Genomic DNA, 20,499 nt, shown 5'->3' on the forward strand with positions numbered 1-20,499 from the left:
ACACACACACACACACACACACGCCTGCATGCCTGAGCAGATGCATACACAGAGCAGGTGCACTTGTGTGTACACACATGAACATCACTCACACAACAATCCTCTGGGTCTGCTCAGAAAGGTTGGGGAGGCCCTTGCTCCTGCTACTCCCCTGCCCACAGCCTTTCCCAGCAGAGACCTACTTGCTCCACGTGAATTAGCTCTGCCGGGAGGAGCCTCTTTGCCCAGGAGCTGCGCTCACACATCATGTGATCCGGCCCCAACTGCATCCTTTTCCGGTCTGGCTTCACTTCCACATTCTCAGTAATGGCACCCTTTCCCTCCTCGGAACCAGGAGCTCCCGGGCTTTCTCCAACATCTCTCCCTCTCCATGGCTTGGGGAGTCTGTCCAAGGTCTAAATTCTGAGACTTTCTGTGTCCCTTGGTATCTAATCTTCTGAAACTAAAACCCAGGGAAGCCCCCCCTGCCCCTTGTTTCTTAGTTGTCCCTAGAGAAGGGGGGATGCGAGTGGTAGCAGGGAAGGGCCAAGGGACAGAAAGAAGATAGGAACTAGCAGCCACCTGAAAATAGGTCCATACTGTGTCCCCCTAGCTCATACACTCTGCTCAGGGTGGGGGGTGGCTTGGTGCAATCCTGTCTCTGCACATGAATAACTGAGCTCCCACTGCCCAGTGCAACCAAGCATGGGGGATGCAAGGCAGGGATGCCCTGAATTCAGGGGGATAAAGCAAAGGCCCTGGGGGTGGGAGGAGGTTAGACAGCCCAGTGGGGCGGCTGCCAAGGTAGGTGTGCCATTGGGTTGATCTCTGAAGGATGCCTTGTGGAGAGAAATGGTGGAGTCACAGGTAGAACTTCTGCAGGCTGAGCCTGGGATCCTGCAGAAAGAAACTTAATCCCAAGGGACCTGATGGTGGCAGGGCCACCTGATCAGCTGATCACACAGATCCATGATGCAGGAACAGGGGGCTGGCCTGAAAATGTTTCCTCTTTTCAATGGAGAAATGAAAGCTCAGAGGGGTGACAAGACCAGTGTTGCAGAATGTGTCATCTGAGGAGTCAGATTAGAACCATGTTCTCATCTCTCAGCCTGGAGCCTCATTCATGCCTTTTCTTACATATTTCTCTTCCACAGCTGGGGCCCCTGTGAATCTCAAGGATGGGCTTTCTAATTCTAGACTGTTTTTGTCTTTTAGCCTCTGGGGTATCTCCAGAGCAGGTAAGAGAGTTCCCAAGGGAGGACCTGAGAGACCAGGCAGCTCCTCCCCTGCCTTCCTCCTTTCCATCTTCCAGAAGGTCCAAAAGAGTCAGACAAGCCACGTCCAAGTGCCCCCACACTCTTGGTCCCCTGCGGGGCCTGGGAGGATGGGGGGCCTGGAAACAGCCTGGGGGAACATGGATGGGGAGCCTGAGAAGTAGGGTGTGGAGGGCCTGGGAGGAGGCTGGCGAACCTTTGCAGAAGAAGACCCTGTGCCCACACTCGGGTCTCGTGACGCCCCAGCCTGTGTTCCCTGTCCCAGGCTCTGCAGCCCCTGGAGGGTGAAATCTGCTACGCAAACCTGACCCTGCAGCAGAATGGAGCCTCCTCCAACTTCTCCCGGAAAAAGGCCTCTGTGAAGCCCCCCTCCGCTTCCCAGGTGGAAGTGGAATATGTCACTATGGTGAGCCTTTTGTTGGGGCTGAGTGATGCCAGGGTGGGGGCCATCCTTGGAGGATGGGCTTTCTCCTGCTCTCATGGGCACAGCGAGGTGGCCTCAGGGACCAGTCAACCATGGTCCTCGTGCAGGGCAGGATAGAGCCAAAGTGACTTGGAGTTCTGTAGGAAACATGCAGCCCTATGCAGAGCTGAGGGAGGATCTGCTGTGTCCCAGCTGAAGCCCAGTGTGCCTGGCAGAGTGGAGGGGATGCTTGACATCAGAGGCTCTGAAGGGTCTTCCCCTCACCTGTCTAATCCAAGGGCTCCTCTTCCCATGGGCACAGCTTCCCGTTGGCCTCTCTGATCTTACGCTCATCTTCATTGCAGCACCCGGTTCCAAGGCAGGAAGTTTCCTATGCATCTCTGTCTTTTGGCATCTTGGATCAGGAACCGACCTACAGCAACACTGGCCAGCACACCACCCACGTGTCTGGTGGGAGCCACCAGGAGCTCACAGAGTACAGCACCGTCAGGAGGCCTTAGCCCGGACCCCACGCCAGGCCTGTGAGCACCTTCCAGGCTTGTCAGCTTTCTGCCCCTGCTGTCCTCACCAGGACCTCTTCCTGATTGGCCAGCAGTGTCCCCAGCTCCGGACCTAGCCTCAGGGGGCTTCAGGGAGTTAGGGATCTCCCTGGATGCCCCTCCTCTCCCACATAGCTGGGGAGAGGGACTGGGGATGTACCCTGAGGCTGCCATGGGAATAATAAGGATGATAATGATAACAATAATAGTAATTAACCTTTATTTATGGCTTCCTATGTACAGTGGTCTGAATAATGACCTCCAAAGATATCTGTCCTAATGCCCAGAACCTATGAATGTCATCCTTTGTGGCAAAGGGGACTATGCATTTGTATTTAAGTGAATGATTTTGAGAAGTGGAGATTGTTCTGGATGCTAAGGGGACCCCCAAACATAATCACAAGGGTCCTTAGAAGAAGGAGGCAAGAGGATCAAAAGAGAAGGTGATGGATGACGAGAGTGGAGGGTGGAGTGTGGAGACCAGGAGCCAAGGGCGCTGCAGATTCTAGCAGCGGGAGAAGGCAGGGGCGGGCTCTCCCCTGGGCCTTCTGAAGGAATCAGAAAAGAACACCTGACCTGAGCCCAGTGAAACTGATTTTATACTTCTGGCCTCCAGAACCGTAGGAGAATAAATGTGTTGTTTTCAGTAAGCCACTAAATTCGTGGTGATTTGTTACAGCAGCAATGGGAAACTCATACGCAAATTGGCAAGTGCCTCTCTCTAAATGCTTTGCATTTAGTGACCAGTTTAATGCTCACAACCCCTCAGGGGACTTCTATTATTGTCCTCATTTTGCAGAGGAGGAATCAGAGGAATACAGGTTCAGTGACTTGAATCAAGCTTTATGGCTAGTGAGCAGGTGAGTTGGAATTTGAACCCAGGCATTTTTGGCTCCAGAGTCTAGAGTCCTGGCCATGCTTAGTGTGTGTGTGTGTGTGTGTGCACGCAAAGATGTGGGTGTACACACTCACACAGAAGTTCACACAGAGATGGTTAATGAATATTTACAGATACTGGACTTAGTGTCTTGGCAGCCCCCGTCTAGCTCATATCCCAAATTCTTTTATTTTTTGAGACAACATAGGGCAACACTCTACCTATGTCACCCTTGGTAGAGTGCTGTGGTGTCACAGCTGGCAGCAACCTCAAACTCCTGGGTTCAAGTGATTCTCTGGTCTCAGCCTCCCAAGTAGCTGGGACTACAGGCTCCCGCCACAACATGTGGCTATTTTTAGAGATGGGATCTCGCTCTTGCTCAGGCTGGTCTTGAACTCCTGAGCTCAAGCAATCCACCCATCTCGGCCTCTCAAAGTGCTATGATTGCAGGTGTGGGCCACCACACCCTGCCTCATATACTGAATTCTACAGCATCTCATCACCTCTGTGGTTACCAGCCTAGTCCCAACAAGCATCAGTTCCTGCCTGGACTCCCTCTCTCATTCTCTGCCCTGGGTCTGTTCTCATTCCAGCAACCAGAGATCATTTCAAAGCACAAACATGATCAGTCCCTGCTGATGATTTCTTTCCCACAGCCCCCACATGACCCTAGGACCCCATCCCCTCCACTCTCCCTCTCACTTGCTCTGCTCCACCCATACAGGCCTTTCTTCTGTCCTAATTAGAAGAGGGTTGCTCCCTCCGCAGCGCATTGGCACTGGCTGTTTTTCCTGGAATGTTTTCCCCACAGACCTGTGAGTAGTTAGCTTCTTTTTTATCATCACATCTCAGCTCAAATGTCACTCTCCCAGGGCCTTCCCTGACCACCTGAGGGCAGCAACCCCTGCTGCCCACCTCCAATTTCTCCGTCTGTTCCCCTGTGCTACTTCCTTCCTAGCATTTACTCATTTATTTGTTGGTATCTGGGGTTATTGCTTCCCCTTCTTCACTAAGCTGTGTGTTGTCTCATTCACTCCCACATGCCCCATGCCTAGAGTCTGGCACATGGTAGGTTCTTGTAAATTTGCTGGTTGACTCAATGAATAAATAACACAGTTAGTTCAGACTTGGGAACACTGAAAAGGTTCTTAAAGGGCAGAAACCATGGTGCTCATCATTCTGGGAAGGAAGTCTGGGCTGAGTAACCTAAGGAAATTTAGGATTCACTTCCCAGAAGTATGAAATGGAGAGATTTCTGGCTTGGCGCCTGTAGCTCAAGTGGCTAAGGTGCCAGCCACATACATCAGAGCTGGTGGGTTCAAATCCAGCCCGAGCCTGCCAAACATCAATGACAACTACAACCAAAAAATAGCCGGGCATTGTGGTGGGTGCCTGTGGTCCCAGCTACTAAGGGAAGAGAATTGCTTAAGCCCAGGAGTTGGAGGTTGCTATTTGCTGTGATGCCACGGCACTTTACCCAGGGCGACAGTTTGAGGCTCTGTCTCAAAAAAAAAAGAGAAATGGAGAGATTTTCTCCTTTCCTGAAAATCGGGGGGTGGGGAGGGGTCATGACCCCCTCTGGCTGCAGGACAAAGATCTATTGCTTCACTTAAGTTGATTTGGAGGAGGCTGGGGATAGAGGGTCAGGGAGAGGAAGAGGCATCAAGGCTTGGTCAAGCTATGCTTGAGGACCACAGGTCAGTGGCCCAAGGGGTATGGGGACTGTGGACATGTCTGGCAGGCCACTGTCAGTGTTTCCTGGGTTCATCTGGCTTCTCACAGCTATGGACACCCACGTGGACCTGGAACTGGTGATCTTGGTGGGTAGATCCTGCTCCCGTTGCACCAAAGACGATTCCTTGGAATCTCAAAAGCGAGCTTAACCATTCTTGAGCTAATCCTTTAAGCTGGTCAGGTCAGAGTGAGGCTGTTTTTGACACAGCTTGTTTTAAGATTTATAGAGCAAGAAGTGCTTACAGAGAGATCTTGCAATGGAAAAGTATAAGAATTAGAGTGAATCAAAGTATAAGAATAAAGGTCAGAAGGGAAGGCCTGGGGCCAGGGCATCCTCTTACCCTTTCACCTACTGGGCATGAAGTGGCTTTAATTCTGAGTTCATTTTAGGCAGCCAGCACCAAACCGAATGCACAAGTGCATGCTCATGTTGGATGGTGAGGAATTCATCTGTTCTGGAAATGAACGATCACAGATCTTAGCAAAGATTATTGCCATGAAACTTCTGACATAAATGTGGAAACAGCAGACTAGAATTTAGCTCAGTTTGGCTTGGTTGGAGGAGTCTGGCTGCTTCTACATTTATCTGGACAGCAGACAGGGGCCGGAAGTGGAAGGTTGTGTCTTAACTGAGTTGAGTGGTAAATCAGCATAGAAGGACTTATCCACCCTGACCACTTTTAAGTATCTTACTGAAACTTCAAGGAAAAAAAATGTCTACAAGACAGACATATTACTTGGATATAATGTTTTTATCCAAAATTCCAGATATCTGGATTTTAGCTTTTTGTAGCTTTCTAAAAAGGGACTTTTTGTGTCCTCAGAGATGGAGATGGCTGGGTCCTGGCATTCATGAACCAGTCTGGTCAATTCCACAGCTGGGCAGAGCAGGTTCTGACTGGGGGTCTTGGTGGGAAGAGTCTGGGTTCTTTCCATGCTGGGTATTGGCTTCAGGAGTCAGCCTCTAACCCAGTCTGCTTTATTCCAGCCTGAGCTAGGGTTTAGAGCATGCTGGGGAAGTAGCCAGGCCTAGGGGAGGGAGGCGTACATATGCAAGAGGCTTGAGAGGAAATTGTTTCATAATGTCTACAGATTGGTATCTGGGTATTGTCTCAGCCATATCCGGCTGTTCTATAATGACTTAGCTAAGGCTGATTTTGGGTGGCTGGCCAGCACCCTTATTTCAAGAGAGAATTTAGATATGGTTCCTTTGGTTTGAGTGAGGATGGCATTTGCTTCCTGGCTGTATGGTTTCCAGGAAAGCACATTCTGTTGACACAAAGTCCAGGATATTTAAGGACTCAGTTTTGATTGCGTGCCTAGTTATTGATAGCCCATCTAAGGTTTCTGTGACAAAGAAGCAACAGGTCACAGACCCTTTAAATATTAAATTATTTAAAGATTTGACATGATAAAATTATAGGGTTTGGATAGCCTCTTTTTGAGAACTATGTGTATATCATTCGTTTCCAGAAGACAGAGGCTTTCTGAGAGTCAGTTGAGGGAGAAGAAAAATATTGAGCTGGTAAGATACAAGATCAAGATAAATGTTGCATTGAAGTGAGGCTAAAGGCAACCTTTGCTTGACATTTTGGAAAACAAAATTCAAAGCCACTATGCCTTGGAAGGAGCAGACTGCCGACATTGGTTGCATTCATGTACCAGTAATTTTTTAGATTGACGGGACAGATATAGAGATCAGCCTTTTATTTTACCAGGTAGGTAGAATCTTATCCAGTGTCATCAGAATTGGTCATTGGCCAGTTCATTGAAAAAGTTGGCTAAGCCAAGAAATCATTAAAGAGATATACTATATTCTTTCTTTAAGTGTTTTATTTTGACTTGACTTAAAATATGTAAATGTGCATGAATTTTCTAGTATTTTGATATAGAGGCTTTTTATACTCCTACTGAAAGATGGGGGCCCCTCCTTTGCCTGCACAAACTATGCACACATCATATTGTCCTGGCATTCCAGTTCCAGTTTCCTTAACACGGAGCAAGAAATTCTAGACTCTTAGAAAGTATCTGATGGTAAAACCCACCTTCATTTTTCTTTTCCTCCCAATATTACACTTTTCTCACCTGTTCACAATTTGACAGCATTTCCTTTTAATGACAGGCTTTTATAGAATCTTTCCGAAGCATTCAATTCAGTTTTTCAGAAATAGTAGTTCTCTTTTGGTTACACTCTTTTTTCATAGGTCCACGTTCTTTGCTCACATTCTTAACTTCTTAGTTTATGAGTGAATTAATTTGATTATCTCGTTACAGTTAACAAGTTTGGACCCAAACATAGCAGACTCTTGTTAACCAGGCACCGCAATGAGTGAGAACAGGAGTGAGTGGAGTTTCCAGGGAGGAATCCACCAGTCGTGGGTGCTCATCACGTCTCAGGCATGAAGCTGGGACGCTCCACCAAGAGACTGAAGGGTATTGGTTAAGTGAGGGATTGGTTAAGAAAGTTTCTACTAATCCATCTGTCATCACCATAATTTCATAAAAGAAAGGACCTTTGAGCACTCCAAGTCTCAGAATAATAGACAATGTTTCCCAAGAAAGGACTGTTGGTAACTTTATGCCAATATCTATTTATGTTGCCTGTGTGTAATTTGCTACAAATTGATGGTTACTTTGTCAAGGGCTGCTAAAATACTCATGCATGGACTAAGAACGGACATCTACGGATCTGGTTCACACTCTTTTCTTTTTTATTGAGATAGAATCTCTCTCTGTCCCCTCGGGGTAGAGTGCCATGGTATCTTAGCTCACAGCAACCTCAAACTCTTGGGTTCAAGGGCTCCCGCCACAACGCCCAGCTATTTTTTTAGAGACAGGTCTCAGTCTGGCTCAGGTTGATCTCAAACTCCTGACCTCAAGCAATCCTCTCTCCTTGGCCTCCCATAACATGAGGATTATCAGTGACAGCTACCTGCGCCTGGACATTCACACTATTTTCTGACATAAATCTTTTCTATTATGACCTAGCTGATGTAGCCCAGCTTCCCCTTAAGGGCCTCTGGTGGTCCTATTTGTCTGGATGCCGACTAAGGGTGTCACTCATGAGGGCCCCTTGGTCCTCCAGTGGTTGTGAAAAAGATGCCTTCAAATAGCCAGATCCTTCCAGGACAAGTCCTTTCCCCCGAAGTAGCCCATTCTGACCACATCCACACATGGCCCAGTCCTTTCATCAAGGGAGGGTGACCAACTCATTTGTTTTGCCAAAGGTGCCCTGAGGAGGGGCTCAGACTTAAAGGCAGAAATACAGAAGTAATAGCCCTTCTGCGGTGGAAATCTACTTTTAGTAGAGAAGAGCCTTCTTGCTGGGTGGCATTCCCACACGGAGTTCTGTCCTGTGTCAATGATGCTGAAGGTTTCCGTGACAAAGAATCAACAGGTCACAGACCCTGGTTTTAGTCGCACTGCCAGTGCCTGCCCTTTGGTCATCGGAAGAGCTTGCCCCGCTCCTACGGTGTACTCATTTCAAAACTTCACATGGCCTTTTCAGAATCAACAAGCCACAAAGGCAGAAGGGGTCGGCCCCGGAGACCTCGTGCCCTTGCATTGAAGCACTCTGCTGTCTGGGAAGTGGCAGGGGAAAGTCGAACATGGGAGAGGTAGGGAAAGTATTTTATCTTAAAATACAAGAGGACTTGAAAACAGATATGAGGAGACATGCAAGTGAAGGGAAGGAGCATCTACCCAGCAGCGGTGTTGGCTTGATTTCCTGAGCTTCTTATCCTGCATTTGGGTTTTGGTGGAGGCAGGCCCCAGGGGACACTGCTGTTGGCTCCTTTGCTCCTGAGACCCAATTAATGATGACTCATTGCATCTGGGCCTGCCTCATCTGAGCAGCTCTGGAGGCAGAGTCTCTGCTCTGTGAATGAATGTCTCCTGTTGGCATTGATTTCACTCTGGTGTTTGTCCTGGGCCAGACCGAGATTGTTGCCAGGGCTTCACTAGAATCTAGGGAGGTGCCTGGGGGAGCCTTTGTTCAGAGCCTTCCTTTCCCCACAGGCCCTGGGAATCTAGGGAGGGGTGTGCCAGTGTGGTAATGGGAGGAGTCAGGGCCTGGGGTCAGAGCCCCGGGTTTGGCATTCTGTCTTGTAACTTGCCGGTGGCTACGCCTTGCCAGTGAACACCACTGTTGACACAGTGCCAAGCATGGGGAATAGCTATCCACCCCTTTGCCGTTTGGGCCAAGGCATGGTTACTGGAGGTCCAGCTGAAATCAGGTGTGGTGTGAGGCCACAGAAGGCAGGGTCGCCCACAGAATAGCTCAAAACAGAGCCAGGCTCAGACCCTCTAGGACAGTGGTTCTCAGCCTTCCTAATGCTGTGACCATTTTAATACAGTTCCTCATGTTTTGGTGACCCCCAACCATAAAATTATTTTCATTGCTGCTTCATAACTATAATTTTGCTAGTTATGAATCATAATGTAAATATCTGAGATGCAGGATGTATTTAGGTGACACTTGTGAAAGGGTCATTTGACTCCCAAAGGGGTCGCGGCCCACAGCTTGAGAACTGCTGCAAATGGCTGGGTAGCTTGTGGGACAGAGTATAAACAGAATACAGGCCCCATGTACAAAAATGATTAAGACTTTCCAGTTGGCAAAGGGAAAGCTCTAAACCAAGGGCAGGACCCTACAGGACCTGGCAGAGGGGGCTGCTTTCGGCCTTGCTTCTCACCTGCCTTGGGGTAGCCCTGGGCTGTCGTGCCCTCCCCCCCACCATCAGAAAGATCTAGTTGTCTCCAGGCCAGTTGATCCTGGTCCCAAAGACAGGAGGGAGAGCTTCCCGTCACTCCAGCCTGAGTTTCACCTCCTGAGTCCTCCTCCCCTGCTCCCAAATTGAACTCTTTTCTGGATGGTTGACATCTATTTCCTTCAGAGAAAATTCTATTTCTACCGATACAGGGAGGTCTGCAGCCACAGCCCCAATAAACCAAATGCTTTACAGGGTGATAACAGTTCATTTCCTAAGTCTAGTCATTAATAACCTAAATCCAGTTATTCAGCCTTAAATGACATCACGTGTAAGGCACAAATAGCCCAGTGCAGGTGGGACAATAACAGGTTCAGTTAATTTCCTTTTCAGTCACTTCTCATTAAGGATTTAAAATGTTGAGACCCAGCCCACCCAGGATCAGCTCGGGACAGCTGTTGTGTTTGACTAGCCTCCCGCTGGTACCACCCCATTTTCCTTGGAAACCACTTTCTTCCCCTTTTGGCCCACAGGGTTTGGGTGGGACTGACTGCACCTTGCAGGTGGGCACATGACACTCCATCCATCATATTCCTTCTGGCCATAGCGACTGGTTCAGGGAGGGGTGTGTGACCCTTTTAGTCTCCCATGTGCATTACAACCAGGACTTTAGTCGAAATCAGGAGCTATGAGAGGGTGATCTGGAGTCGTTGGCAATCCTAGGACCCCATGAGAAGAAGTCCAGGCAGAGGGAAGAGTGATGAGACCCAGAGAGAGTGAGACTGATGTCACTGTGAGTGGCTGGGTCTAGCGGAGCTGGATGTCTGCAGATCCCAGCCTTCTCAGGTGTAAGAGCCAATGAACTCTCTTTTTGGCTTAAGCTGGTTTGAGTTGGGGTTTGTCCTTGTCAATCAAAAGGGTCTTGACCACCAGAGTTCCCCTTCTGCAGCCAGTGGTGATGCCTGTGCTGCTTATGCTCAGTGCTGTGGAAGTCGACTGGGACAGTGTGTGTGTGTAAGAGTTCTGCAAATTCTAAGGAGCTGTTTGGATGGAATGACCAAGGATGTACAGTTGGTTAATGGCAGAGCTGGGATAAAGCCTGTTTCCTTTTTTTTTCCCTGACATCCAAAGTCCAGTTCTCCTTCTTTGCTAATGAGCTGTCTCCTGCTCTAATCAATGAGCAGGACAGGTGGTGGCCAGGACAGCTGGTGGAGAAGGCAGGTGGTGGACAGGACAGAGATGAACAGGTGGTGGTCAGGACAAGAGTGGTTATGGGCCACCTCAAGTGCCTGTGTCTGGAGGGGACTTGGCTTTTGGATATGGAGGACAAAGGTCCCTGAGGGCACAACTGTGAGGCTCATCTGGTCCCCACCTCTGTCTTTCTCAAGCCTCTCTTCATGTATCACTCTGACATCCCAAAGGGTCAGAGTCTTGATGTTTCTGAGTTTGGTGGAGATTTCTCATCACAGATATGTGGAGATGTTCAGAGAGGGAGCCGGCTTTGTTTCCATGTGTGGACTCTGCCAAGCATGGACCCTGGATCTTTGCTCCAGGCACTTCTCAAAAGTGCACTGGGTAACATTTTCCTTTCCTGGACATGGGCTTGACGGGATCCCTATGTTGGGGCCCAGAGTCAATTGATCTTAAGAGGCCGAGCCTTGTCCTAACCAGGCCTGTGGGCTTTATAGTCCCTCAGAGCAGTTGTTTAGCCAGGACTCAGAACTTGGAGAGCTGTGAGAATTTGCTGTGGTCTTCAGGGGCTCAGCTTCCCACCATGTGAGACAAGGGGTTCCTGACCCTTAAGGAGTCTTCTTGGGCACCAAGGTCCATGTGCTGTGTTGGGCTGAAGTCAGATGTGACCTGAGTCATCTCTTTTTCGGCCATCCCTCTGATCCACCCAGCCGGCTGGGCCTGAGCCAGGGTCTGACACATAGTGCCCAGCAAATGTCTGTTGGGTCAATTCTTAGGATTCCCGGTCAGAAAGGTTAGATTCCAAGTGGTGGGCATGTGGGGAGGGGTGGAGGTGGGATATAAGGAAATGATCCCAATCACCATTTTTCTGTTTCATGTTTTTTCCCCCCTGAAACTCAAATCTCTAAGGCCTTGACATAGGCACTGAGTGAGACAGAGGCAGAAACATGAGCTGACAACTCTGGGTATGACTGATGGAAGTTTCAGAACAGGAAGCATCCCCTCCCCTTTCTTCCCCACAGCCAGGTCAAGGCCAGGGCATTCTCAGCTCAAAGGCAAGTATTTCCTTGAGTATTGCAGGAAATACAGACCTGGAGAGAAGAGCATGCCTCCTCAACCCAAGTCACAGTTAAGCACAGTTGAGAGAGGCAGAGGTCAAGTTTGGGAGGAAGACCCCATGGTAGATTGAGGCTGTCCTCATAGTGTCGCCAGTCACCAAACCATATAAGCCTAATCGCATTAAACATTTCAATGCCAAGTCTCCTTGTTTGCTAGATTTCATGCTTAGTAAACAATCTGCTGATTATAATGTGGCTTGGCATCTAGGGCAATACTTAGGTCTTGTGAGTCTGATTAACATGAGCCTGTCTGGAGAGATGGAGCGACTCATGGGTGGGTGAGGAAAATGGACTCCACATAGCTGAAGGCCCCATAGCCTATACCCTAAAGTAATGACAGTCTGTGACCCCCCTTGTCCTCTCCTAATTCCATCCTCTGCCTCTCCATCTTGCTTGAATTTGACCGTAGGCAAGTACCTGCATGCCTCTCTGCCTCAGTTTACTCATCTGTAAAATGAGATTAAAATAGGATTGTTGCAGGGTTAAGTGAATTAACAGATGTAAAGTGCTTGGACCAGCACATGTACATACATGTTTATAATGATCTGTTAGAACTATTTGGATTTCCACGATGCTAGCTGTAACCCCGAGCAAGTAATTTAGTTTTTTCCATCTGGCCTCTGTTTCCTTATCTATAATGTAAAATTAATGATAACATCCACTGGAAAAAGCGTGTGGTAAGTATACAGGGTCATACATATATTAAAGATATTTTTGTAAACTGTGAAATGCTGCACAAACGAACCGTGTGTTTATTTTCATGAACACTTGAACAGTTATTAGTCTTATTTGGTCTGTCTAGATTACAGTGCAGAGATGATTTTAATACCTCTCATTTTATTACTTAATGAAACCTGGGTCTGGACCCAGAGGTGAAGAAGCATCTGGGTAAAGACAAAGGTTTGGGACTGTCCTCTAAGGATGGAGGGGTTCCCCAGGGCTCTGTCTCACATAGACTTTGTACCAGAAGCTTTAAAACCTTTTTTTGGGAGACAAGGTCTTGTTCTTTTTCCTGGGCTGGAGTGCAGTGGCACCATCATAGCTCACTGCAGCCTCCAACTCCTGGGCTTAAGGGATCTTCCTGCCTCAGCCTCCCAAGTAGTGGACTACAGGCACGGACCACCACACCAGGCTAATTTTTCTATTTTTTGTAGAGATGGGGGTCTTGCTATGATGGGGGGTCTTGCTATGTCCCCCTGGGATCCCAAAGTGCTGGGATTGCAAATGTGACACCCTACGTGGTATGTTTTCTTTCCAAAGGTTACACAGCTTCTCAGTGTGAGCTAAAGGAGGGTGCTACCAGTTCCTGACTGTCCCCTTGGGGTAATGTGATAAACAGCAGAACCAATTTTTAATAAACAGAGTTGGTGAGGGATGATGTGGATACAGCATTCAAACAGGGAGGGAGGAAGAAGTGGAGGAGAAATGTTTGCTTTGCTTTTAAAAGGCTGTAACAAAAGATAAGGGTGACAGAGATCAAAAACACCTTATCACTGACCCTGCCTACAGCTTATGAGAGCAGGGGCACGTATGTGTGAGTGTGGACGTGCGCATGCACACGTGTGTGCATGTGCGTGTGCGTGTGTGTGTATGTGTGCGCCCATCACTAGGTCTTATTATCAGGGTAGGGCAGCTGGAGCAGAGGACAAGCAAGCAAGAGGAAATTTGAGCTTAAATGCAGCTTGGTTCAAGATACCTGACAGCATGCCAGTGGCATTTGCAGAAGCACACATTATTAAATAACACCCTTATGTTGATGAGTAGAAACTGTCCACTAAGAAGCAGAAATGCAAATACAAAGGGAGGGAGCAGACTTTGGCATCAAGGTCAGGGAAATAGGAACCATTTGCTAGGGAAATTCTTGAGCGCTGCCTGTCTCAACAGTTACATTATTTTCACTGCACCACTTAGGACCCTGCTGCCTTCAGGAGCGGCTGAGCTCTGGTGCGATCAGTCAGGGGTTAAGATTTCCAGTTCCTATTGTTTGCTTGGAGCTCTCTTACTTGACCTCAGAAAACCTCCTCTGGTTGGCGGATGGGAGGGTGGACCAGGGCCACTCTCAGCTGGGTAACTGCACTGTCTGAGCAAGCTAGCAAAGGAGCTGTGATCTCCATCCTCACTTGCAGTCTCTAGGGACAACTCTTGCTGAGAAGTGGAGGAAAGAAGCCAGGAGTGTGTGGGATAAGTTTAGAACCACTTCAAGTGCCCACTTCAACAATTCCCCAGCCTGGTGCTCACCTCTGGCTGTTCCCTCCCTTGCAGCAAGGCTGGGTTTCCTGCCGTGAGAATGCCAGACGTCCCTCCCCAGAACCACTTACTATGTTTCCCCCAAAATAAGACACTGTCTTATATTTATTTTTTCTCAAGAAGACACACTAGGGATTATATTCAGGGGATGTCTTATTTTTATGAAGTATAATACAACAACCTACATTTATTCAAATACAGTTAAGTCATCTTCTGGAACCTGACAGGGGAGCCGACCTTGTTGGTGGGGCTGGCACTAGTGATGTGTGAACTCCTTTCCCCTAGACATTGGCACATGAGCAATAGGATGCCTGTGACTGTGGTTACCACATGTGCACCTGCGCAAGTGCGAATGGCTCAGAGAAAGGAGCTGTGGCAGATAAAAGGTATTCCAATCTTCCTTCCCGCTCCACGCCGAAACGCATCACTAGGTCTTATTATCAGGGTAGGGCTTATATTTAACAAATGCATAGAAATCCTGATAGGGCTTATTTTTTGGGGTAGGTCTTATTTTGGGGGAAACATGGTATGATGCTAGTAAGTCTCAAACATTTTCTCTCCAAAGATCCAGGGGCTCCAAGTTCAAGGGAAGGATGATTAGGACAGGAAGTCCTAAAGAGTTTGGAAGTCCTAAAGAGTTTGAGACACTGAACTGAGTCACTGTCATTTCCTGCTGAAGTTATCCTTTGAACCAGGCAGCACCACTCCCACACCAGCTGCCTGCTCTGGGCAGGACCCACCAATTAGCTAGAGGAGTCCCAGGAGGCCCCGGAGTTTGACGGATGTAATGTGCACTTCATTTATTTATCCATCAGCCTTCAATGGAAGCAAGAGACGAAAATAAGCAAATGGAAACATTACACAGGGAGTAGCCGGCTTTCTTGGCTTCTTGTTTATTCCTGAGCTGAGGATGGAAATCTTTCCAGAACTGGGGCTAATGCTCTCCACTTCGAAAGGAAAATCTCTTCACCTACAAGGCACACATTTCCCTTGGATTTGGATTCTCTGGCCACAGACTGGTGTTATTTGACTGAAAAAAAAAAAGCCCCCATGGGATAAAGAACAGTGGGAGAAGAAAACGGAACAGCTGCGTATGGTCTTTTGATGGTTTCTTTGTCTTTCCCTGGTAATATTTTCTGGCAGGGAAGGACAATGTTGCTATATCCAGGGCTTCCTCTAGGATCTGCGGGTGACAGCTCTGTGGGGGCGAGAGGCTGTGGGTGGGGAGCTCTTGCTTCTCTTGGATGTGAACTTCAATCAGAGGCCATAAGCGAGAACCCATAGTTTCAAACTGAGGTTAGAAGTGACCCCTTCTTCCTGGGTCATTTCTCTGCATCGTCCTGTGTCTTTCTCAGGGCACTTCTGACCCGATGCAGGATTATAGCAATTTCAGTGTGGGCCTTGTAGGCCACAAGCTTATTAAAGGTAGGATCCACCTTTTGATGTGTTCTCTATGATGCCTAACTTTGTTCTTTACACTCTGGAAACATTCAGGACATGTTTGCTGAATGAATAGATGGGGTCTGTGGATTATTGAGAGATACTGAAATAACAAGATGAGCAGAAGGTGGAGGTGCAGGACGAGTGCAAGGGGGCGGGAAGCACAGCAGGGGGGACCTGCTTGCCATTGCCCTTCACCTAGGAGAGGTGTCAGAGCAGAGCCAGAGGGAATGGAAATGCTTTGGAGGACACAGATCTTTTATCCTAATCTCCTCAATAATCCTTTTTTTAGGGCAAAAAGGACCAAGCCCTAGATCAGGGGTCCTCAAACTTTTTAAACAGGGGGCCAGTTCACTGTCCATCAGACCGTTGGCGGGCCAGACTGCAGGCCCTGGGACGAGTCAGCTGCTAAGCAGGGCAGGCAGCGGTGGCAAAAACACCTGGCGGGCTGGATAAATGTCCTCAGCTGGCCTCATGTGGCCCACGGGCTGTAGTTTGAGGAGGCCTGCCCTAGATGAATGGATGGACAGCCCATGTCTCTCTGCCCCCAGTCTTTCTGAGATGCTGCAGAGGAGCCTGACTTTGGTTTAGTTACTGTGTGTGGGTGTTGATCAGAGCACTGCTGATGGTGAATTAGGAAGTAAGTGCTTGGACTGAATCCTTTTGTCCTGACTCCCTGGTATCTGGGGCAAAACTAGCCCCTCTCTGCAAAGATGAAATGAAAATCTTTCTATTTTCTTAGGGCATAAGCTCAGGCTCTGGCATAGTAGGGACCCAATTTGTGAGCTTTTCCCGAGCCCCTAACTCATGTCATTGTCCTTGAGACACGACTGGTAGCAAGAGAGGACTGAGAATGCCTGAGGAAAAGAGCAGCAAGGTTGTTCACATGTTTTAAATTATTTAGTTGCATCAAATATTCAGATTTGTGAAACAGCAACTCTATTTAAAAACTCCAAGCATGTGATGAGTGGGTGAACGCAATGTTTCCAAGCAGTTCCCGGCTCCCAGCTCACACTCTAAGAATCTTCTAAGAGTTACTCCCGCTCATCCGGTTCAGCTCTAGGTCTTGGTAGTCACTGAAGTGCAAGTGCCACCCAATGCCAAGGACGATATTTGGCATATGCTTTTCATATAAATGAATTTTAATGAGAAATTTCATTGTGTCCTGTATCTCACCACCCAGAGAAAGGAGATATTCAACTTGGGAAGGCATGGCTGGGTGTTTGCACAGAAGTCATGGGTTATTTACAGGCAGATTGCATGAGCTTATCTCCATGGGCTTGTGCCTGAGGAATGTGTGTGAGTTTCTGAGGGTCTCCGTGTACGATGCTGCTACTCTTTTCACAAAACATCATTGTTTTAGGTGAACTGGTATGTCGATACCTTGCCCATTTACAAGACTTTTAAGTGGATCACAATAAAAAGTCAAGCGCAATCATAAGATAATATCAGGAGGATGTATCAGCTCTATGTAAAAAGGAAAAAAACTTCTCTCACACGCACGTGTCACGCATCACAAAGTTCAAGTCTACTTCCTGCTCTCAAGATGCTCACAACCAAGGTGAAGAGACCAAATAGATACGTGCATGTCTGAAAAGGCTTTGAACTTGAGGGAACAGGCTTTCTCTCAATTTTGTGATCAATAAATGCAAAGGAAGTTTAAGTTTTCAAGGCTACATCATACGTTCTATGTGTGGTTAACTGATGTGGGAAAGACCACATCTGATCAATATTTTGAAAACGCTGAACTCCAGCTCTTAAAGCTTTCAAAATGAATATTTATATATTTTACAAGATGGCTTAAACTTGGATAGGCCCATATATTTTGCCACCTGGATGATTTTGTAATTGATTTGTGATGATGATCCTCTGCTTGTATGCATTTTCTACTGGGGCTTCACCTCAAACAACGCAGGCATTATTCTAGTTTACTTCCAACCGTGATGGCTTTAAAATGCACTTCTCCATTCCCCCAGGGTTCAGAGACCTGGAGGGAGAGGACACACGGACTAGACTATCAAATCTACAGATCTGCTTCCTTCAATGGCTGATTTTTTTTTATTTGTGTCAGACATAACCAACAGGCCCAGAGCCATGCATCTAAAACTTTACTGTGCACATTTATGTCCGAGGGATCCTGTTAAAATGCAGATTCAGCAAGTCTGGGGTGGGGCTGAGATTCTACTTTCTAACGTAGTCCCAGGTAATCTCAATACTCCTGCTGGTCTAGGACCACACTGATGAGAAGTTTAGCAAGGCTACAGAGAAGAGAGCGCTTAACTTGGAGTCATAACTCCTGGCTTTTGGTACCAGCTTTGCTATTTGCCTTCCTGTTTTCCTGGACAAGTCACTTGGCCTCTCTGAACTACAGTTTCCTCAAATATAAACAAATACAGAGTAGGCACGCAGAGCACGTTATTTCAAAGTTTATATTCATACACTCTCCAGAGTGATTATTTTGATTAAAAAACCTCCACATATAGGACCACACACAGCCTTTCAGGGGGCTAACAGGCAAACCTGCATTAGCCAAGTAGGAAATGTAAGGGCTGGAGGACAGAGTACGACCAAGTCAGAGAAAGGAAAGGGGGGGCCGTATAATTCCTCATGATAAATACAAGGCTTTTATTTTTTCAAAGGGATGAATTTTGTTACCTGGAGAGAGGCTGCTACTTTCCCCCAACAACCATTTCAGGAGGAAAACTGCATTGCTGAAAATTCAGTTGCATAAGAAACTTGGACCCGGGACACAGCGGACGTGTTAGGGCTTTGGAATAAGTATACACTTGCAGGCAGCTGAAATGAGTCACTGCTGAGGGCAGTTTTCTGGAGCCATAGGGAGTCTGCTTTGAAAACAACAGTTTATCTGTGCTGCAGATCATTTCTCCATGGCCAGAAAGTCAGATCTTTGGTCACTGCTAACAGATCTAATAGGGACAAAAATAGTCTCCTGTAAGGGTTCAGGAGAGCAAAGGTGCTCCGTGTATGTACACAGGAGTTCAAGTGGGCAAGGGGAAGGAGGGAGGGAGGGAGAAAGGGACACAGGCGATTTAACTGAATGAAGGAAGCTCCTGACGATCTGAGCTGGCAGCGGCGGCCCCTCCCAAGCACTCACGCATCTGTGTTTTGAGCCACAAACAGGGTCAGTCAGAAAGGGTCCCCCAGGCTCACGCATACAAGCTAGTTTCTCTTTAAGTCCCAAAGCAAAGTTAGGAGAACAGAGAGAACTCCTGGTGAAGGCGTCCTCTCCCGGCACTGGGACGGGGAATAGAGGAGACTTTTACCTTGTGGAGGACATGCTCGCTGAAGACAGGGCCAGCTCCCCCCTGGTAGGAGTCGGGTCTCTGCAGGTCCATGCCCAGCTTGGAGCTCGCTGCTCCGCTGTCCCAGCGCTCTGCGTCAGCGCTCGCGGGAGCAGGGTCCCGGCTCCGCTGGCTGTGGCAGGCTCCGGGCTAAGCCCCGCGGTCCGGGCCGCATCCGTGTTCAGCACTGGACAGTTCCCGCAGTGGCCGCAGCGCCGTACCGGGAGGGCCGGCTGCCGCACTCTTCCGTGCCCGCGGCGTTTCAGCACCAGGAACAGCGACACCGCCCCAGTGCACCTGGGACCGGAGTTCCGATATCCCGTCCGCTCCCAAGTCTGTCGCGTGACTCCGGGATGCTGGCAGGGACTCGGGATTTGAGTCCAGCTGGTGGTCCGTGGGTATCTCATTCAGCGATTGGACTCCTGCGGCTCAGCGACCCTGCTGCGTTCTCGGGCCGTTGCAGTCCCGGGAGCTCGCGGCTCCTGATGCACAGTGAACAAGCACCTTCGTCACCACACAGCCCAGCCCAGCGCTCCTCCTGCGTTTGCAGAGACGAAGTCTTGCAGCGCTGGCCACGCTGGTGGCGCTTGCGGCGCTTCTCCTTTGGTCCCTGGACAAGGAATTCCCTCAGTATGTGTGAGATAAATTGCAATTCTAAGCCTGAAGTCCATAGACGATGGGCTTGAGGGGTCTCTCCCTGGAGTTCCTGAAAATACAAAATTCTGCTAAACTGCATTTTCTTAGGGAGAGGGTCCAGAGAATTAATTACACTCTGCAGGAGACATGATCTCAAGAATTAACAGCGACTGGTTCAGGAGAGGTAGAATTGTGGTTTTGTTAAGAGCACAGGCTCCAGAATTCATATCTTGGTTTTGAAAATTATTGGTTGTGCAATCTTGGGCAAATTACTTACTTTCTCCTAAGTGTCCACAAAATGGAGGTACTAATTGGACTTGCCTCATGGTGTTGCTCTGAGGATTTAATGAATTAATTCATGGAAAGAGGCTAGAACAGTGCCTGGCGTGTACTAAGAACTCAATAAATTTGAGGTATTTTGCTCTCTGGGTAGGGGATGGTGGCTACACCCCCTAAGTACTCGGGAAGTTCTGCTGGAGGACCTTTAATAGCAGAGTAGTCACCCTCCAGAAGGACAGCATGAGGCGGACTACTGTGGGAATTGGGGCAGGGATTACAGCCTCAGGAGTTAGCCTTACATGATGGCCCTCTCACCAGGTGGCCACCTTCCCAGGGATTAGAACTAGTGCCAGTGGCCCTTTAAGTCTATATTACCATGGAGGAGAAGAGCCAGGCTCAGGGTTAAAAGGGTGCATTTTACCCCTGGGTTTCAGTTCCTTTTTGGCTAGGTTGCTGCAGCCAGATGGCTCATGCTCCCTGGGGTTTCTCATCTGTAAGATAGGTCATCTATATATACACTTCATTGGATTTTTGTGAAGAATAAATGAAACAATGCATTGGAAATCTTTCTATTTTTAAACACAAAGCAAATTTCATTTATAAGGGGTTATTATTACTGGAATCTCTAGACTATAAATACTTGATAATTTTTTTTTCTTGAGACAGGTCTCATTTTGTCACCTAGGCTGGTGTGCAAGTGCTGTGACTGTGGATCACTGTAACCTACAACTCCTGGGCTCAAACAATCCT

The 20,499-nt window shown here is 48.1% G+C and overlaps 2 protein-coding genes across 2 annotated transcripts in view; one reads left to right on the top strand and one right to left on the bottom strand.

Moving 5' to 3' along the window:
* Positions 1 to 2,862, top strand: part of CD300LF (CD300 molecule like family member f) — a 23,417-nt gene extending 20,555 nt beyond the window's left edge. The window contains exons 6-8 of the mRNA XM_023511160.1: positions 1,195 to 1,217; positions 1,519 to 1,659; positions 2,022 to 2,862. Coding sequence (XP_023366928.1) covers positions 1,195 to 1,217; positions 1,519 to 1,659; positions 2,022 to 2,177 — 320 coding nt within the window. The 3' untranslated portion in view covers positions 2,178 to 2,862. The remainder of the gene's footprint in view (positions 1 to 1,194; positions 1,218 to 1,518; positions 1,660 to 2,021) is intronic.
* Positions 1 to 19,332, bottom strand: part of RAB37 (RAB37, member RAS oncogene family) — a 60,331-nt gene extending 40,999 nt beyond the window's left edge. The window contains exon 1 of the mRNA XM_012803193.2: positions 18,817 to 19,332. Within this exon, the coding sequence (XP_012658647.1) occupies positions 18,817 to 18,888 (72 nt within the window). The 5' untranslated portion in view covers positions 18,889 to 19,332. The remainder of the gene's footprint in view (positions 1 to 18,816) is intronic.
* Positions 19,333 to 20,499: the final 1,167 nt, after the last annotated feature.

This window comes from Otolemur garnettii, unplaced genomic scaffold, assembly GCF_000181295.1.
Source record: "Otolemur garnettii isolate 467f Iridium unplaced genomic scaffold, OtoGar3 scaffold00018, whole genome shotgun sequence".
Taxonomy (NCBI): domain Eukaryota; kingdom Metazoa; phylum Chordata; class Mammalia; order Primates; family Galagidae; genus Otolemur; species Otolemur garnettii.